The sequence below is a fragment of the Protopterus annectens genome, chromosome 3.part0 (genome assembly GCF_019279795.1).
Source record: "Protopterus annectens isolate FY-2018-M chromosome 3.part0, PAN1.0, whole genome shotgun sequence".
Lineage (NCBI taxonomy): Eukaryota > Metazoa > Chordata > Ceratodontiformes > Protopteridae > Protopterus > Protopterus annectens.
Window position 1 is genome coordinate 523,614,822 of NC_056731.1, and position 18,834 is coordinate 523,633,655.

At 36.6% G+C, this 18,834-nt stretch overlaps 1 protein-coding gene across 3 annotated transcripts in view; it reads left to right on the forward strand.

Moving 5' to 3' along the window:
- The first annotated feature begins 3,145 nt into the window (after window positions 1–3,145).
- The window catches only part of NR4A3 (nuclear receptor subfamily 4 group A member 3), a 47,792-nt gene continuing 32,103 nt past the window's right edge, over window positions 3,146–18,834 (forward strand). The window contains exons 1-3 of one of the 3 annotated variants that reach the window (XR_006363977.1): window positions 3,146–3,570; window positions 7,679–7,828; window positions 11,921–12,756. Coding sequence is in view for 2 of the 3 variants with exons in the window: in XM_044064935.1 (XP_043920870.1) it covers window positions 3,405–3,570; window positions 7,679–7,828; window positions 11,921–12,756 (1,152 nt within the window). In the remaining variant the exon portion in view is untranslated. The remainder of the gene's footprint in view (window positions 3,571–7,678; window positions 7,829–11,920; window positions 12,757–18,834) is intronic. The other 2 variants (XM_044064935.1, XM_044064936.1) reach the window with 2 other exon arrangements.

The following is an 18,834-nucleotide window of genomic DNA, read 5'->3' on the forward strand; positions in this document are numbered from 1 at the left end:
ACCAGCAAGCAACACATCCTATCTTTTATAACTGCATGGCTTTGTGTACTTATAAAATTATTTTTCAAATGTGATATATGCCTTAAAACGGTGGTGCATCTGTCATAAATCACAGTCTATACTGCTGCCTACAGCATAACAGATTTTTGTTCCCTCACCCTTCAGCTATTCTTAAAGTTAATACATCCCTTAATCAATGATGTTATATAGTCAGAATAATATTGCAGAATTATTGAAATGCTGACAGAATAAAGAGATGTGAGTTAATATTCATTTTCTGGAGTAAAAGAAGTCTATAACTCTAATTATTGTCATTATATGTTAAATGTAATTCACTACCATTTTTCCAAAAATCACCAGTTTTAGGAGGGATTAAGAGGGACAGAGCTAAAATTTGAATAAAAATCAGGGGCATCCTTGAAAAAAGGGGCATTTGAGAGGTATGTTAATTATTCACTATTTTCCCTTTGCATTATAGGACAAAACATATGTTTAAATGAATTAAAAAGGGGAATGAAACTTCTGCAACATCCAGTATGTTAAGAAAAAATAAAGTTAACAGAAAACATCTATTATGTGCTGAAATATAAGTTATATGAAAACACTTGTGAATGCCTGATAATCTTCACAATCAATGAATTCAGGTCCTGGCTGCATCGTATTTTCCAGGTGGGCCCTTATAGCTGCTGGCACAACTCTGATGTTTGATAAAAGGTCACAGTAGTACAATATGTGTGTTTGCTGAAGGATATAGTAAGAACGGAGGTCAAAGGTTTGCATATTGGAACTGTAAGAACATTTCATGTAGAGTATTCTAAATGTTTTTTTGCAAAAAGGCTGAGTATTTGTTAGTTTCATCATAGCGAGAACTGCATTAACCTTGTGTTTGAAAAGTCTGTATGCAGTCAAGTGACTTATCTTTGACAGTTAATTTCTCTAGACTGCTGTGATATTCTTTAATGTAATAGGTTTTGAAACAGCACTAGTTCTTTTGTTTGGTGGGCAGCTAAGGCCTACTAAGTGCAACTGCTATTTTCATAGTAACTCAGAATCATTGTGTAGCTAAATTAGTTCTGGTGCGTGGTTTAGAGAGTTAAGCAAGGAGAAAAAACATGCTTTAACATGTTAAGCTAAATCTAAGTCCCAAATGCAGAATGTGTTATTCCAAGAAAAACACTTAACCAGAATATTGTTGCTGTTTTGTCGTGTAATGAGACACTTGTGTCTAATGTGGCTTAACTAGTTGACAAATAGAGAAAAGTGTCTTGAACAGTCACACAAAGTAAGACTGCAGGAATTAAGCTAATTTCAGAAGTACTGATTTACAGTTTGCCTTGGATTTATTGCATGTGATATCAAAGCTATATAGATTTGCAATGCATACTGAAAACCAAATGTGCATTATAGAAAGAAGCCTCTTTTGTTTTCTTTGCATATGTTGTACTTCATTTACTCATTTTAGCTTTGATGAAGAGAGCGGAGCAAGATCTCTAATGCAAATAATGTAACCATACTGGGTAGAGACATTTGAAAATGTACCAGCACAATACTTTGACAGGTTATATGGAGGACCAACACATTTTTATTTACTTTGTGGCTAACAGTGCACAATGGAGTTAATGCATTGAGAGTAATCCTTCATCCAGTCTCACCAGGCAAAACTTGACCTGAACACAAAATACCTAAATCAATATTGAACAATAATGAATCGGTCATTGTGTGAACTTAGTTGATATGTTTGCATTCAGACTAGGGCCAAACAATGAAAGAGTGCAGTAAGATCTGGACGAAATATGATTAAGATCGAATAATTTCCATCAAAGGTGTGGACAGACATACTCAACAAATTCAAATGACTTTATTTTAAACAATTGCAATTAGTATGGTTTACTAGAGTCAAAAGATGTCTGTAACTGTCCGAGCTAATGCCTTTGGCATTGATCTGTACAGACTAGACTTATACAAACATGCTCATTTAGCAACAATCTATTTTATGGTTGTATGAAACAGCTGAAAGTACTCATAATTTCTTCTTGTCAGGGGTGTAGCAAGCAATTTCCCTTTTGTACTCACAAGCTGTTAGTGCTACCCTCCTTGGAAACCTGTAACTTAAAACTGGTCATATCTCTCTAGATGTTGCCCCCAAAACACTTAAATGTAAGTCACACTTTCGGTTGTTCCTCCCAAAACTGTTAGAAATATTGTTTTAGATTAGCATTATTGCACCTGTTGTTTGAGGTATTCATTTAGACACAATATGACCCCAAAAAAGCAATATTAATGTGACGGTCTGAAAAAAAATGTACTCAGTAGAATACAAAGAGTATGCCTGGCTATACCCTTGCTTCTTGTGTGGGGTAGCGTTTGTGATGCATGGGTGTGATGGGCAATCAGACAAAGTTATGCATAGTGTTACATTAAAATTTCTGGGTAGTGGCAGTCTACCTTTCCTCGATGAACTAACTGGACCCAAATACACAAAGTCATCTATAACCGGTATTTATTTCCAGATATTTGGAAAACTAGGACACGATTTGGGCATGAAGCCTTGGTTGCACTTCAGTCTTTGTAACTGTCACAAACTGACTTCAATTCCAGCAGTTCCAGTCAGAATGTATCAAGGCCAGCTTGGAGCTGTCAACCCAGAATCAGATTGCATATACACTACTTACAAAAGCCACGCTTTTTTAATGTGCTCCTCTCCTTGAGGCTTCGTAGTAACAATATATATATATATATATATATACATATATATATATATATATATATATATATATATATATATATATATATATATATATATATATAAACACATTTCTGGTACGGTCATTGGTTGAGATTAAGATTGTATCTATCATATCTCGTTTGCTTTATTCATTTTGTACGAAATCTTTAGTATAGATGCGCCTCCTTTTCCCTTAAACACTATATAATATATTTAACCTCCCTCCCTTAAACAATTTCACCAAGGTCTCGGTAAGTCAAACAAACAATTTAATCGTAGCTGTTATTCCCGGGTGCGAGCACAAAAATTATGGCGCGCGCCCAGGGTGTGTGTGTGTGTGTGTGTGTGTGTGTGTGTGTGTGTGTGTGTGTGTGTGTGTGAGAAATATAGAAAAAGGGGCTGGGCAGGAGTAAGGCAGTGAGTTACTTTGAGTAAGGGCGTGACGTCAGCCTCCCATGGCGTCACCATTGACGTCTCGCATTCCTGCCCTCTATGGAGAGAGTGCTAAGGCACCTCTCATAAATGACGTGCACAGTGTAGCAAAAGGAGTCCTCGTTCGCCGCCGCTTTCTATCATTCTGCACATAAACAAAGGCACATTGGGAGCCCATAGTCGACAGCGGGAGCAACAGCAGCGAATTCTGCGAGCTGAAACTGTTCTGTGCCATCATTTCTCATGCATGCAGCAGCGTGCAGAGCCACACTCTTGTGCCATTCGGACTAATACCCCAGCTACGGTGGTCGCCCTTGGCTTGCCTTGGACACCTACTACTACTACTACTATTATTACGCGGAGCGGAGAAAAGGGTACTTCTCATGTAAAGACGGAACCTTCACAGCAAGCAAGTATGTGTGAGAACTGGAATTCGGTCGCCATTGGCAAGTGGGTTTTTAATCTGGTGGAGTGGCTAGGGATGGACTGGCTGCACAGGAATGAGATGGTCGCTGTCGTAGACTAGCGACGATGGGGATACCACAGACATTGCTAGGGGAAAGGAGGGAGGGTGGGAGCAATGGACTTGTGATTGTGTTGTGTCACCCTGTGTTTGGGATTGGTGTACAAGTTTTAGTGGTTTGTGACCCACTCTGCCCCTGCTCCTTTTGTGCTCCAGCTTGTAATTTGATTTTTTGTGTTTACTCTACAAGTGGAACTAGGCTGTACAACAGCAGCAGAAGGGAGAAAAGCCGGGACCGCTGCTTCTGTGAGCAGAGGTACTTGTTGTCATGGAAATGATGCTACAGCAGGCTGAAGAGGGTTCTGACTTCTGAGGGTCTGCTTTCAGCTGGCACCAGGGAAAGCGTGTGCTTTACGAAAAAAAAACACTTCAGTAATGCACACAATATGTTTTCGGGTGTAATTCTATAGCTTCGCAATATGTGTTTCTGATTTAGTTAAAATGTATAGCTTGTGTCTTTAGACATTTTCATGCGCATTCACTCTTCAGCTGTAGATGGAAGTTTGTAAGAAGTTGTTGCTGTGTAGCTGCACTTATTAGCAACGTGATTACAATTTGTTGCTTTCGTCTTTTTTGTGTGTGGTTGTAACTTTTAGCTTGTTATAACTTCTATAATTTTCGAACTTGGGGTCCAGAATGTGCTGTAGTTAATTGTAGATAAAAACGTGATTATACTCGGTCTGCAGCACTTAATACAGTTGTTTGATTCCCATTGTGGACAGTTGCAAGGTGTACTGCTTGTTGTGCCTTCAGAACACCTGACGTGGCAATTGGCTGCCCGTGAGGATTCAGTCACGCAATGCCAATCCATGCTTATATCGATGTTCTGTGGGTCCCTAGCTCAGCTGGTCAGCAAGCTGTTAGGTCATTCGGTGGTTCCAGCCTGCCTGTACTGTAGCCTTGTGATGTTGGGGGCGATGGAACATCTTAGGTGAAAGGAGTGATTGTCAGATTCCAATCTTCTGATTGTGGAAATTCTAAGCTACGGCATTTGGAATGACCCCCCACCCCAACACACACAAACCCGTGTCGTTTATTTTCAGAAAGCGTGCGCTTCTTTTTCAAATTGTGTCACACTCGGCAGCCACAAGTAAAGTTTTCTTTTAGAGGTCCTTGGCAGATGTCTTTTTGTATACCATTTTGTGGAGGGATCCTTTGCAATGGTTTATAGGGCATGTGCTGTCCCCGACTCAAGGGTATATTCCACAGTCATCATCGGTAATTAACATGCACAGAAGATACTTTTTGTGTCCGCATTTATGCTTCTGGTGTATTCGAGTGAGATTTTCTTTTGTGGGGAGGGGGGGGGGGGGGGTAGGAACTGTAAAGGTACTACAGCAACACGTACACAAACGCTGTATGAAAAATGACAACAGCATTCACGTGAACAATAATATAACCAAGTAGTTGTATATTATTATTAATTTTAGTTAAATTCGTCCGGTTGTTTTAAGTTTATTTAGGCGAGTCTTACACTGTGTGTGTAGCAGGTATTCGAAAGTAGCCAGTGCAAATGATGAGCAGACGCGTATGAATAGTTGAAATCTTTATTTCGGTTAAATCTGGTCATTTTACTCAATATCGTGTAGAACTGACGTTTTTAAATTCACATTAGGTGTGTAATTGTATTTTGCACTATGATGAATGCATAAAACTTCAGCGCTCTCCTTTTATGTAATGTATTGCATAGGGTGTTTTAGCGTATTCTGAAGATCGTCAAATAAAATCGGTCTTATTAAAAAGGCACAAAGATGCACTCACTGTGTGTGTGCCCGAGTGAGTATATCTATCTGCCGCCCCCACCAATTTTCCGTCCTATGTATGTCTCCTTTATGTCAGCCCTTTCCACTACCCATGTTGTGGTTAACACACACTCACGTCGGGGACTTCGGCGACCATCGGGTGGGAAAATATGTAATCTTCATATATTAGAGAGGGAAAGTAAAATCCCAAAGAAAAAAGAAAAGTTCTGGCAAACTGTTTGTCTCTTTGGTGATTTACAACCCTTTAGCTGTTTGCAGTCTGAAGGAGGGGGCTTTGAGTTCGGGGCTGCTGGAGTAATAAGGTGCATGTTTTGTAGCCCGTATGTTGGTCTCTAGGTAACCACTTGATTTACTCAGTGAAGCCGAGGAGCCCTCTAAACATGGGGAGAGATCATAGAGGAGGGGACTGGCTAAAGTGGATAGGCAGCGAAAAAAAAGGAAGGAAAGAAAAGTGTCCCCTTGTTAGCTGCATAGGAACCCAAGGCAAGGAAAGCATAAGCGGAAGTGAGGATTCCCTGAAGAAAGTAGTCTGGTTAGGTTGGTTGTTACGAAACTTGACTGCTGGGTTGCTCTGGGTGTAGTCTAACCATGTGCACTGAAACATGAGTTCACACCTGGCTGATTTATAGTCATTTAGCACTAAGGTGCTTGTTTTAAGACAAAAACAAAACATTTTCACTGGAGAAAGGTCATCACTGTGTGTTGATAATTTAGGATGCTACTGGACCGAAGACACTACAGCTTAAAGGGATTTATATCCCTTCTTCTTTACAGTTTAAAGTACTCAGGGCATTCAGAGTTAGCAGTAAACTGAATTCATGTGTTGCAGATGAATACCTTATAATTTCAAAAAAAACTGATTTGTCTTTTAACCATGAGATGTGTGAAAGCTGAAGAAATTAAGTAGCATGCTATGAAACTGTTTACGTGCATTTGCTGCAGTTTTTTTGTTACTGCTGTTATCTGTCGTTGTACTTATGTCTTTGAAGTTTGGGCTAATCTTTTAAAGCTATTGGTATTTGTGTTTTCTGTTTCCTGTGCCCTGTGAAGTAGACATAGAATATGAACCTATGACTCCTAAAAACAGCCGTTGCCCACCTAAGATAGCCAATATCCATTGTATGCACTGCTGGCAAATAGGGAAGAACAGTCTTACTTGTCTGCTGGAGCTGAAGTTCGAGCTTAAAACGTTAATAGGTTGCACCCCCTTATAAACGCAGTACCTGACAAGACCTGTACAAATTGAACATTTAGGAGCTGACACTTGCACCTACCCCTAGCTTTTAAAAGATTTGCAGCAAGAACTTTTTCTGTACATTTATTCAAAACATTGCCAGTATACCTAGTGCAGCACACAACTGTGCTTGTCCTTACAGTTCACTTGTGCTAATAATTACTTGCTTGGTTTAACTGATTTTCTTTAAACCTGTATAAGTCCTGACACAGTACTGGCTTGGTAATACTTTAGATTTATGGTACCACTCCAAACATACATTCAGTATTAAATCCAGAGATACTGCTGAATTTATATTTTGCTGTTTGATCCTGAGGTAGTTGAAACATCTTTTAGTAAATCTGATTCCAGGCTACTAAATGTATTTTAAATATTCCTATGTTGGTCATTAAAGAGCTCAAAGTAAAGATCCTCAGGCTTTCCATTCAAATGATTGTTGTCATTTCAAACTAATCAGTTTACACAAGTGATCTTAAGCTAAAATTTCAAACCCTTCTTTGAACATTGAAAACTTTTTCTTGTTGGGGATATCAGACTGATTTCTGTCAAGTCTGAATCTTAGCAGTCAGTGAAACGTGCCCACTGTACCATTATGCTATCATACTTTTGTACTTCAAACCCAGTTTGTGGAGAAAAGTCTGGACTAAACTCCTTAAGTATGGAACATATTTAATCAGTTCAGGCTGATACTTGACTCATGGTATGTTTTTCTAAGGTCATTTTGCTTGATTTGGGGATAGCTTGTATTTCTAGTGATGTGAGTGCTTTTGATTAGAAGGGGAGTATATTTTAGAGGTAAAATGCAGTATTGCTGAAACTGAAGTTCAGCACACAGCTGTTTGTTGGGCACACCTGCACCTTTTTTTATGGAAGGGGCTAATGCTCCTTTACAATTCTGTTTGTAGCTGTGGCAGGGGTGCTCACATGAATCTTGTTTGCATCTGTAAACATATACCTATTACTGTTACAGTACTGGGATGTTTTTGCTCTTGCCTCATCAGAATCTGGTTCAGAAGAGCAGCCTGTGGTAAGCCCAGGCTCACAGTGCAGCAGTCCAGCAGTAGCTATCGTGGCTCCGAAGCCCACCTGTTCTTCTCTGGCAGTTGCAACAGACAAATCAAGCACCATTCAGCAAGTAAAATATCACCCAGGTAAGAGGGCCCATAACCCTTCTGTACATTATATACCTTAGTGGAAACGTTGTTCTTGCTGCCTTATTGAATCCCCTGCCATAATGTAACTCACCCTTATAACTCCTTTAGGCTGTTATGTTCTCTTGTTCACTTCAGCTACATCACAGCCAAACTATTGTCTAAGCTTTTTACTTTTGTGCTAATCATCCTGTCACCCAGCCACCTCCACTGCTTTATGGAACAATCCTGCTGATCTACTGCTCATTTTCCTAGCTCAAGCCACCCTTGCCTACTATCTGTCTTTTCTGATTGCTGTGCTTCATCTCAGATATTTATCACATATCTCAAACAACAGAACATGAATCTGAAGAGCTCATACAGCCTTGCACGGTCCCTGAAGGCCATGCTCAAATGCAGGTTTCCGTGGGATGCAGATTACAGTAGGGGGATGCTATATGTAACCATCACAGTGGTTTTTATTTATCCCAGTGCTGCATTTCATCACCATCACTATAGAATACAGAGAAGTTTATAGTCCTACTAAATTGAAGTGACAGTTTACTTAAAATGCAATTGCTCTACCCCCCTAAAGTTATCCCCTTTTCCTTTGGCATTTTTCATGAGATGGGTATAAAAAGGTGTGCTGTCAATGCATATGGATGTTCCATTATTACACTGCAGCACTTCCTGTAACACAGCTTATGTACTCAGCAGTTTGGCTTGCAGTATTAACTTACCACTGGGTATAACACAATATCTTAAAGGTATGTGACGTAGCAGTGACCGGACCAGTTCCTGTCCAGACCTCTTCCTCTAGTGGAGTTTCTGAGGGCAGGGGTGTGGCATTATGTGCTACCCACTGTTTCCACTCTGTGGGTCTGTGGTAAATAGTAACTGCTTTAGATATAATGAGGAAGATTGGTACACTGAGCAAAAACGCTACAGCATCAGAAACAGTGAGTCATTCCTGACATAACTTCTGAAAAATCATGTGCAGGCTTTTAAGAGATTGATATTTATGCAGTTTGAAATTTCTTACATTGCTAACAACTACTCCAATATTTATTAAAGTACATAAATAACGAAAAGGACATATTGTTGAAACTGAGTAGACTAGACCAATGCCTTTAAAATATTGACTTAATTTTAAAACGTAGCAATGCTGAATATCTTAGCATTAAATATATTACTTGATTTATTTATGCAATGTTATAGGTAAAGAGTGCCATTTAAACATTTTAGAACACTATTTTATTTATTTTTTATCTTTCTCTTGTTCAGTGCTCAATATTTTAGTAATGGCGCTAGCCACATTACCTTACACACCATTTTAATGTTTTTCCTACCAAGTCAGTATAGCTCTCTGCACATATCTGTCTTCTAATTAGCTATATCATGGTGACATGATTTTCCGACAAGCATAAGCATATATCTAAAGGAGAATAAATTTAAGAGAAATAGATTGTTCTATAACACAATTTTAATCAGAATCAATCAATGTCTAATGGGTCATAAAATTAAGCTGTGCTGACTCTATAAGCATTTCCTGAACACTAGAAATTATTTTTTACTTGAATGCAGTGGTATCTAATAGTTAATCTGTTAGGTGCATAAAAGAAATAGTGCATGTTGGAGTTGATTTTGTAATGAGAACATCTGTGGGTCTGTCATGCTTTTCCTCTTCTGTGATTACTTTATAAGCTCAAAAATTATGAGGCAGTTATACTTTGTATTCAGTTAGACAAAGAGTTGTGAATGTGCTCTCAAGGGGAACATAATCATTTTAATTAGTCACCCCTTCAGCAGATATTAGTTCTAAACTGTATAACTATGGTTTTCAACAAGAAAGAAAGTCATTACTTCATCTGCAAAAAAACTGTTTTTATCTCACTACTCCATGCATGGTTACCCATTTTTTGTCATAGTCATATTTTACTAGTTTTCAAAGTATGTGCTATTAAATCTGTGCGAATTTGGAGATGCTATACATGTGGTATTCACTGGGAGATAGAATATGAACTCAGACCATAATAAAATCTGGAATGTTATGTCTTGGAGTAAATAACATATTAAGGAGCACATCATTTTGCAGTCAGATTTATACGTATACTTTTATTTTAATTTTTAATTGATATTGAACATTTATCTCTATGGGCCATTTTCAGGCATTGCCCAATAGCACAATAAGAAAGAGATGATGCAATGCTGAAGCAGTAAGGCATTAAAAATGTAATAAGTACAGAAGAAGTACAATGATATATCAAATAGAAAATATTGTAACATTAGAGAATTTAGAGAAGATTACAAAGGTGAGCTTATAAATAGGCACATGCATTGTTGTAATATGTACATTAAACTCTAAAATATATACCAGGCTATATTCGTATATGTGTGTGTGTGGTCATTTTTTTAATATTTTAGAGAAGTCCATGCTTGTAACTACTCATGTAGCTCTATTTTCAGTAATAATCATCACAAGTGATGAATATTAGTGCATGGCTGTGTGTAGAAATTACTGCATATAGTCTTAAAAAGAAAATGTAATATTGTGCACGTTCTGTTCTACCCTTTTCGATGCCTGTTTCCTGACTTACATTTCAGTCGTGTAGGTTTAGCATGTTAGTGTAGTTTGGAAGCACCCCTGTAGTTTGGAAGCACCCCCGAGGTTCTTTTCATTTTTATTTCTTCAAATTCTTGTATAAGCTGCCTGCCCCAACAACGCATGTAACCGGTTTCTTGTAAGTGCTCTTCCGCATAGCTCCAGATCCATTCATATATTTTGTTTTAAATGATGCAGCAGTGCAGTCTGTTGGCTTGTAAATTTTTTAAGGCATCAATTAACATTCACTAATTTATGGGGGAAAACATCTCATGAAATCTTCTGGGAAAAGGTTGTGCCTTCTTTATGTTAAGTTACTGTGGCACCTTTAAGTGAACTTCATAGTGGTAAATAGATATGTTTTGTAGGTCTTGCATTTAAACATTATCAGTATGTGCATAAATAACCTGCAAGAAGCTACAAACACCCAAAACATACATTATTTATTCAGTTACATAACAGTATTTCTATTTTTTTGTGATTGAATTCTTATCAAGCAGATTACTGGGTGGAGTTCGCCATTTAAACCGAATGTAAGACATTACTGTCATAGTTCTTTTAACAGAATTAGACTGTGGTAAGTGATTCATATAGGCTGGTTTTACTTTGCTTCTGTATAACAGTGAATCAAACAAATACATTTTTACTGACGTTATAAGTTAAACAGCTTTTCTGTCAGATAGAAAAATGTGCTAAAAGCTATGCATTTATAATGTTATCAGTGTCATTTACATAAGAACCACAGAAAAATAATATTTATAGATTTCAAACTTTCATAAAATAACCAAATAAAATAGAATTGATTATTTTAAATGATCCCTTGAAGTAGAGCAGGTAGATACTAACAGCACTTTCCATCAAATTAACATAGTATATTTGTGATTTTTGTTTCTTATGAAGAAAAACAACATTTTTTTCTGGAGCTATTTTGATGATAGAAAATACATTTAATATATCTATCATCAGAGTGGTTGTCAGGAATATTTCTAAAACATGTATTCGTTATTCATTATTCTAAGCACATTCCGAGTACAGAAGATGGTTCATGAAAGTAGTGCTGTTCCTGGAGTTCAGAGGGGTACTTTTCAAATAGTAATTTTTTTTATTGCTGGGCTATAGACTGAGAGCTTGAATGCTTTTAAAGATATTTCATAAGGAATGGATATTGTTTGATGGGCTTGGGGAGGGACAGTTTAGATGTATTTTGAGAATTTTACCATAAGGTAATTCCTTACAGTTTATGTTAGTATATATGAAAAAAGTTAATTTTATTTTAATCCCACATACCTGCATTGATTTTTTATTATTCTTTACCCAGTGAGGTAGAATATGTTTTGTATGCATGTATTGCATTACAAATAATCAGGCCATTATCTGATGGTTCTTGAAAGCCACATTTCTTCTTCACCTGTATGAGTTATTCTTTTAACACTGGAAAAGTTGTGTAGATATAGTGTAGCTATGTAGTGAAGCCAGTTGCTAAATGAATGTTTTTCTTGTTTTGGTTTCAGATATGCCCTGCGTGCAGGCTCAGTATGGTTCTTCGCCACCAGGTTCTTGTTATGCAACACAGTCTTTCGCAGGGGACTACAGCTCTGATATAATGAACCCAGACTATACAAAGCTGAGTATGAACCTAGGTAGTGCAGAAATCACAGCCACTGCCACAACGTCACTACCTAGCTTTAGCACTTTCATGGATGGCTATTCTGGAAGCTATGAACTCAAGCCCTCCTGTGTGCACCAGATGCACACCCACCGGTCACAAGTGAAGCTGGAGAATGTGCCCAGTTACCACTCATCACAACACCATCAGACTGACAATGTTATACCAAACCCTGCAATGTACTTCAAGCAGTCTCCACCCTCCACTCCAACAACACCTGTATTTCCTAGTCAGCCATACATGTGGGATGAGTCTCCACCATTGCCACCAACTCCAACGTGTATGAGTACCAGTCACTTGATGGACGCCGCCCCAGTTAAGACTGTTCCTTCAAGGTTTCATCTGTTTCCTTTCAAGCAGTCTCCACCTCACACTCCAGTGTCTGGTAGTCAGATATGCTATGAACCCACTCTTAACATTGGTATGGGAAGTGAGCGAACCTCAGGACCTTCATCACTGGACAACCATCCATATACTTTGCAGATGACAAAAGGGCCAGGCTTGTCTTTCTCCCCACTGACACTTAGCCAGAACTCTAGCTTGTTAGGGGACAGTAATCTTCCATCTCCTCCTAGCAGAAGCTCATCATCTGGGGAGGGTACATGCGCAGTATGTGGAGACAATGCAGCTTGTCAGCACTATGGGGTCAGGACATGTGAGGGCTGCAAAGGCTTCTTTAAGGTAAGCAGCATGTATGTTTGTGTATTGACAATCATAATATCTAAAGAATCACATTTCATGATCCCTTTTTTAATTTGTTGGTTAGAATTTATTGGAAGAAGACTGACACATGGCATCATATTGATACCAAAGTGCTGGTTCTTTGTTTTTATGCCACCGCCGTTTGATATTAGTCCATCCAGCTGATGTAGCTGTATCAAATTGTTAGTGCAATTCCACAATTTTGACTTAATTTTAATTAGTCACATGGCGCTTGAGTAGTTTGCAGAAGGAAACAGTGACCTCATATCTTTGTGCCATTTGTATTTATGACTGTGTTAGTCAACTAAGTTATAAAATGGGTATTGCTGTATTTTTTCTGAAGAAAAGCACTCATGTTTAGATATTGATAGAAAGATCCGGTGTTACTAGTGTTGACCTTTTTGACATCACCACATTAATTATGTAGATTAGTCTTACAAGCTGAAAGGATAGTGCCAGAAAAATTGCAGCACATAATCTGTTCAAAGTGTAAGCCATTCTGTGTCAAAACTGTACATGCAGTGTTACAGAAGGATGTATTTCTTCCTTTGTTGTTTTCTGGTCCTTTGCATTCTGGGTAATACCTACCCATAGGTACTTAGGAGTTAAAAATCCTTTTACGTTGTTGGTTAGTGCTCATTACTAAACAGTTGCATACTACAGCAGAAGCATATTTTTTCATTTATTTTCTTCTACAACATTCAGATTATTTAATAGTTGTAAAATAAACTTCATGTGTAATGATATGAATTCTAAGTCTGGGGCATTTAGGATTCTCAGTTCTCAAGTCCCGATTTAGCACTGTCATAGCACTCACACTTTCACACCGGCTTTAGGAATTACTTGAAACTAATATCATGACACCTTTCGAGGCTTACATTACGTATCATTCAGCTTCTGAGATGATACTAATGAAAAATTTCACAATTACTACCCTCCACCATCACTGACACTCCTAATGTTTATGGTTTTGTTTAGGCATTTACAGCTATTTGTTTATTTATTTATATATTCAATTTGGCAATTACCAGGCAGTTAAAGGTTAATAAGTATTAATAAAAATCTTTAGGGGTGGGAATTTTGATAGATCCCCTCATGAACCAGTGTTGGTGTTAGTCATGCAGTAGAAAAGGATCTAGAATTCATTTTAGGTGGTTCCCCAATTAAGAACATTGTTTGTTAGTCACTTAATTAACTGTACATTGAGCAGTATAAATGTAGCAGAGTGTGTAATTTATTTCACGGATTTACAGCTAATTATGTATTATAATTTTATTGAATAACTAATGTTATGAATGAAATTGTGCCATAACTTGGACTTTGATATGTGATTTGTGACTGAGGAAAACTAATGTTTTGATTTATGATTGATGAAATGTGGTCTGAAATATGTTGTTATTTTTAAGTAGGTTTATTCACTGGACTGAAATGCTGCTTTTGTTCAGTATTTTTCTGTGAAACCTACTGGAATAGTTGGATTTTTTGATGTGTTAAGTTTTGGAGTGTGCTAGTTTTGAATTTTTATTTTTACTGTGAAAAGTCATATATCTCTTTTTATTGTTTCATGGAAAAATGGTTGCGAAAAGTCTTCTATTTATTGTGTTTGTGTGTGTGTGTTTTGACAAGTACCTGTGAATCATGACAATGTTTTCGGCCCATTATTTCTGTCAGATTTTCTTGACTTCTGTGATGTGAGGTAGTTATACAATTGAGTTTGCTGACTCACTGAAACCTACTGAGTCTTAGGCTGTTGCCGTACATTAATATACACACAATTATCAACAATTGAAAAGATCAAGTGTGCAGTATAGAAAAATGCATTTATGAAAAGGTTAAAGTAAAACTGATTTATCATAAAAAAAATCACAGACTCCAGAAAAATACATGAGAAACAAATGTAGAGCACTTAAAAACAGATGTATTTAAGTAAGAAAGTAAACACTTAAAACAGATGTATTTAAGTAAGAAAGTAATCGAGTAATTACAGAGGCTATTTACATGTAAGGATATGTGCACACGAGAAATGGAATAAAAAAATAAAACTTGAGAGATGGCATTTTCCTCCCTTTTCAATATTGAGGAACGTTTCTAATCACATTTCTTCCACTTTGCAGATTTACCATTTCTGGTCAAAATATGTAAGAACAATTGCTTATAAGTTTAATGTTTGTCTTTATTGCTTAGTTATCAAGTTGTTTTATCTTTATTTTCCATTTTTTATTAGTAGTCTACTTTCTACTTTTTTGTGTATTACAATATGTTATATTATGATATTATGATATGAAATATTATGATATATTATATTATGATTCGAAAATCTACTACCTAGACAACTGGCTGTGCCCATGCTACACCCCAGGTTAATTCTTGCCCCCACTCTGTTGCAATAATTTAAATTAGGTTCCATAGCTTGGAAAAGTTTATATCCCAACATAATTACACTAGAAAATATACTAACTCCTACCATCACCATAAATAAACATTCACTGTTCCCTCTAAAAATAAATAAATAAATATATACATATATATATATATATATATATATATATATATATATGTAGCTATATATATATATATATATATATATATATATATATATATATATATATATATATATATATATATATATATATATATATATATATATATATAGCTGTTATAACTGTTCATGTTATGCTGAATAATTCATGTATATTGTTCATTATTTTATTGTTACTTGATATCTACAACTATGTGGGTACAGAATATTGTATTTTGTTCATTACTGTATGATTAAGGGATGATTATAGCTGTTGTTTAGATATAGAATATTTCTTGAATGTAAGTTTTTTGGAGCTTTTGTTCATTACTGTATGATTATGACATGATTATAGCCATTTAGGTATAGCACATTTCTTGAATTAAGTTTTTTTGGAGCTTTTCTCCCCGGGCCTCCGCTGAAAATGGATCTGTGTCCAGTCGGACTTTCCCAGTCAACAAATATAAAATACAGTAAAATAAATGTTTATTACCAGTTAAATATTTTTTTTTCTTATTATGTGTTTATATATGCCTGTCTTGTCCCTTTATTTTTGAAGTTAAATATTTTCTTATCTTTATTTAAGTTTGGGGTCATGTTCTGAAAAGGCTAAGTGACCAAATTTACTTAATCAGTAAAGAAATGAATAAAATAAGTAGGCAAGTTCTAGCTGGGAAAGAGTTACAGAGCATGGGGGTAGCAATTGCAAAATCTGTTGCAGTGATTTCTGAGGGAATTCCTGCTGACTAACAGTTTATTACTTGACCTACATTGTCTAGTAAGTGCATTAATAATGAAAGGCCCAGATGTGCCTAGTGTTTAAATACCCATATGAGTGTCTACAGGCCTCATTTGGAGCAGTCAGTATGTTAAGCACATATGAGCTTACTAAAGTGTTTTTGGAATCAGATACGGTTTTAAAACCATTTAAACAGAATTCCATTGTGATCGTTAGAATAGTATGGTATTGAAAAGTATGTATATGCATATTCATATAGCTTAATTTGGAGCACTGAGCAGATAGTCTTTGGATTTGCATCTCTGCTATCATTTTCTGCCACTGTATAAAGATAAAATATATAATTCAGTAACTAAACAGATCTGGCAAACCTGTTCTTTTCCAGATTTCCCAGTTTATTCTAGGTCTGTCTGTGTCTCTTTTGAAATCTATCTAAACAGAATTATATAACACTAGTGTATGTCTTCCTTCTCATTTCCAACCTACATCTGTTTAGTTTATTACTTTTGTTAAAAATACATTATTGTATTCTTGCTACTGGTTACAGTTATTCGGAAGTCCCAACATTCTTTCTGGTTAACAGTTAGACAACACTGGGATGTTGAAGCCTGTGGTACTGAAGCAAGCTTACTCAAAGGTCAGCTTGCAGTTTGCTGTGTCATCTTAGATTGTACTGTGTAAGAACCCTTCCTCATGGATTGATTTGATTGACTGATTGATTGATTGATTGTTTTGTTTTGTTTTTTTTTTTTGTTTTTTTTATGGGTGGGCTTCACCTTGGATAAAGAACACCTGGCTTAGTGAACTTGTATATTCCAGGCTACATTGGTGTCAGTAGTTAAACACAGACACATGCACTCCAGCGTACTATCCAGACATGCCAATATTGTGCACATGCATCTCTATGAAATAACATCTGCATATGAAACGACTATTAATTACATGCAATGTAAGGTGGTTTGTGGTGTTTTAACTTTTACTTTCATGGTTTTGGTATGCATTATATGGTATATTTATGGTATATGTAATGAAAACACAAACTCTAGTAAACGTAAATTTTTTTTTGTAAAACATTTCTAGCCTCACACTTTTTATCTTGTGCATGTGATGTAGAATTTACATTTATAAGGATTTTTAATACATTTTGTTTTTGTTTATGAATTATTGAGTGACACTTACACGATCAAACTCCCTGGTATTTTCTCATCCCTTGTCTGATTTTTAGTGTGTATTTGGGAGTGAGTTTCTACAAGCAACAGATGATTATGTTCTTGGAAATAACTAATTTAATTTCTCACTTACCCAACTGAATTTCCATCATGGAATTTACAGCTGTCACTGCCTATGCAGTGGAGGCTCTGACATTTTCAACTACAAATATTTTAAGAGCACTGTAAGAGAGGATTGCTCTTATCATTGCTTGCTGATAGGTTTGAGGAAGTACATTTTTTGAGTCTATGTTTTCAGTCTAGCAATTTTTCATCCAGTGTTTTGAGTATGATGCTAGCTTTTCCTTTTTATCACAGACAGAAGAGTAATGTACTTGGAGTCCTACATAAGTAAGAGTGGTTAGCAAATACCAAGCTTTTTAATTTGTACATAAGTAGTTTAGTAAGTGATAACAGCATATCAAACTAAAATACTGTTATTATTATTATTGTTATTATTGTTATTATTATTATTGTTATTGTTATTATTATTGTTATTATTTTTATTATTGTTATTATCTCTGACAGTTATGTTAAATTTCATTTGGATATAAAACTGGACAGGAACCTTCACAATGCTGACAGTGTAACAGTGCATAAACAGTACACCACCAATACAGGTGTGCATGTGTGTGTGTGTGTGTGTGTGTGTGTGCATGTGCAAGTGCACATATGCATGTATGTGTGTGTGTCTAGTGTCTCACACTCACAGCTGTACCTTGTAAATTAATACGAATGCTGCATGGCACGGGGGCTGGACAACTTGGGTTGATAACCTCTAATGTCTGTTACTTTTGCTAAGGCCAACTACCCAGACTCTGTTATTCATACATCTGAACACTTATTTACTAAAGGTAAAGCCAAAGTACATCAATAAATGTAGAAACTGAAGTACTGGCATAACTTATATTTACATACATATTTGTATACACATATGAGTGTATATATTGTTTATACTTGTATATGGTTGTGAACATCTGCTTGGATCAAACTGTATGTGTGTGTGCGTGTGTGTGTGTTTGTAGAATTTAGCAATTCTGTGTGTGTGTACAAGGCAGTAAAATCAATGTACAAATAAGAAGATATAGAATAGATCTGTGAGGGGATGTTCAGTAAATATGTGTGTGTGCGCGCTCATGCAAGTGAGCATTTATATGAATCTATCTTTATGTGTGTGTGTGTGTGTGTGTGTGTGTGTGTGTGTGTTTATCAGGCATAAAGTGTGGTGTGTCTGTGTGTGCCTGGCTGGCTGGATTTGGTGTGTGTGTGTGTGTGTGTGTGTGTGTGTGTGTGTGTGTGTGTGTGTGTGGCATTTGGTGTGTATGTGCTTATTTTTTTGTTTTTGTGCGTAATTTTGTGTGTGTGCCTGTCTGTCTGTCTGGCAGGCAGGTATTTGGTGTGTGTGTGTGTGTGTGTGTGTGTGTGTGTGTGTGTGTGTGTGTGTGTGTCTAGCATTCAGAGAGTGAATGTGAGTGCATGTATGTAGCATATGCAATGCGTGTATTTGTGTCTGGCATACAGAGTGTGTATGTTTGTGTCCAATATTCATTGTGTGTGCGTGTTTGTCTGACATTCAGTGTGTGTGGGTGTGT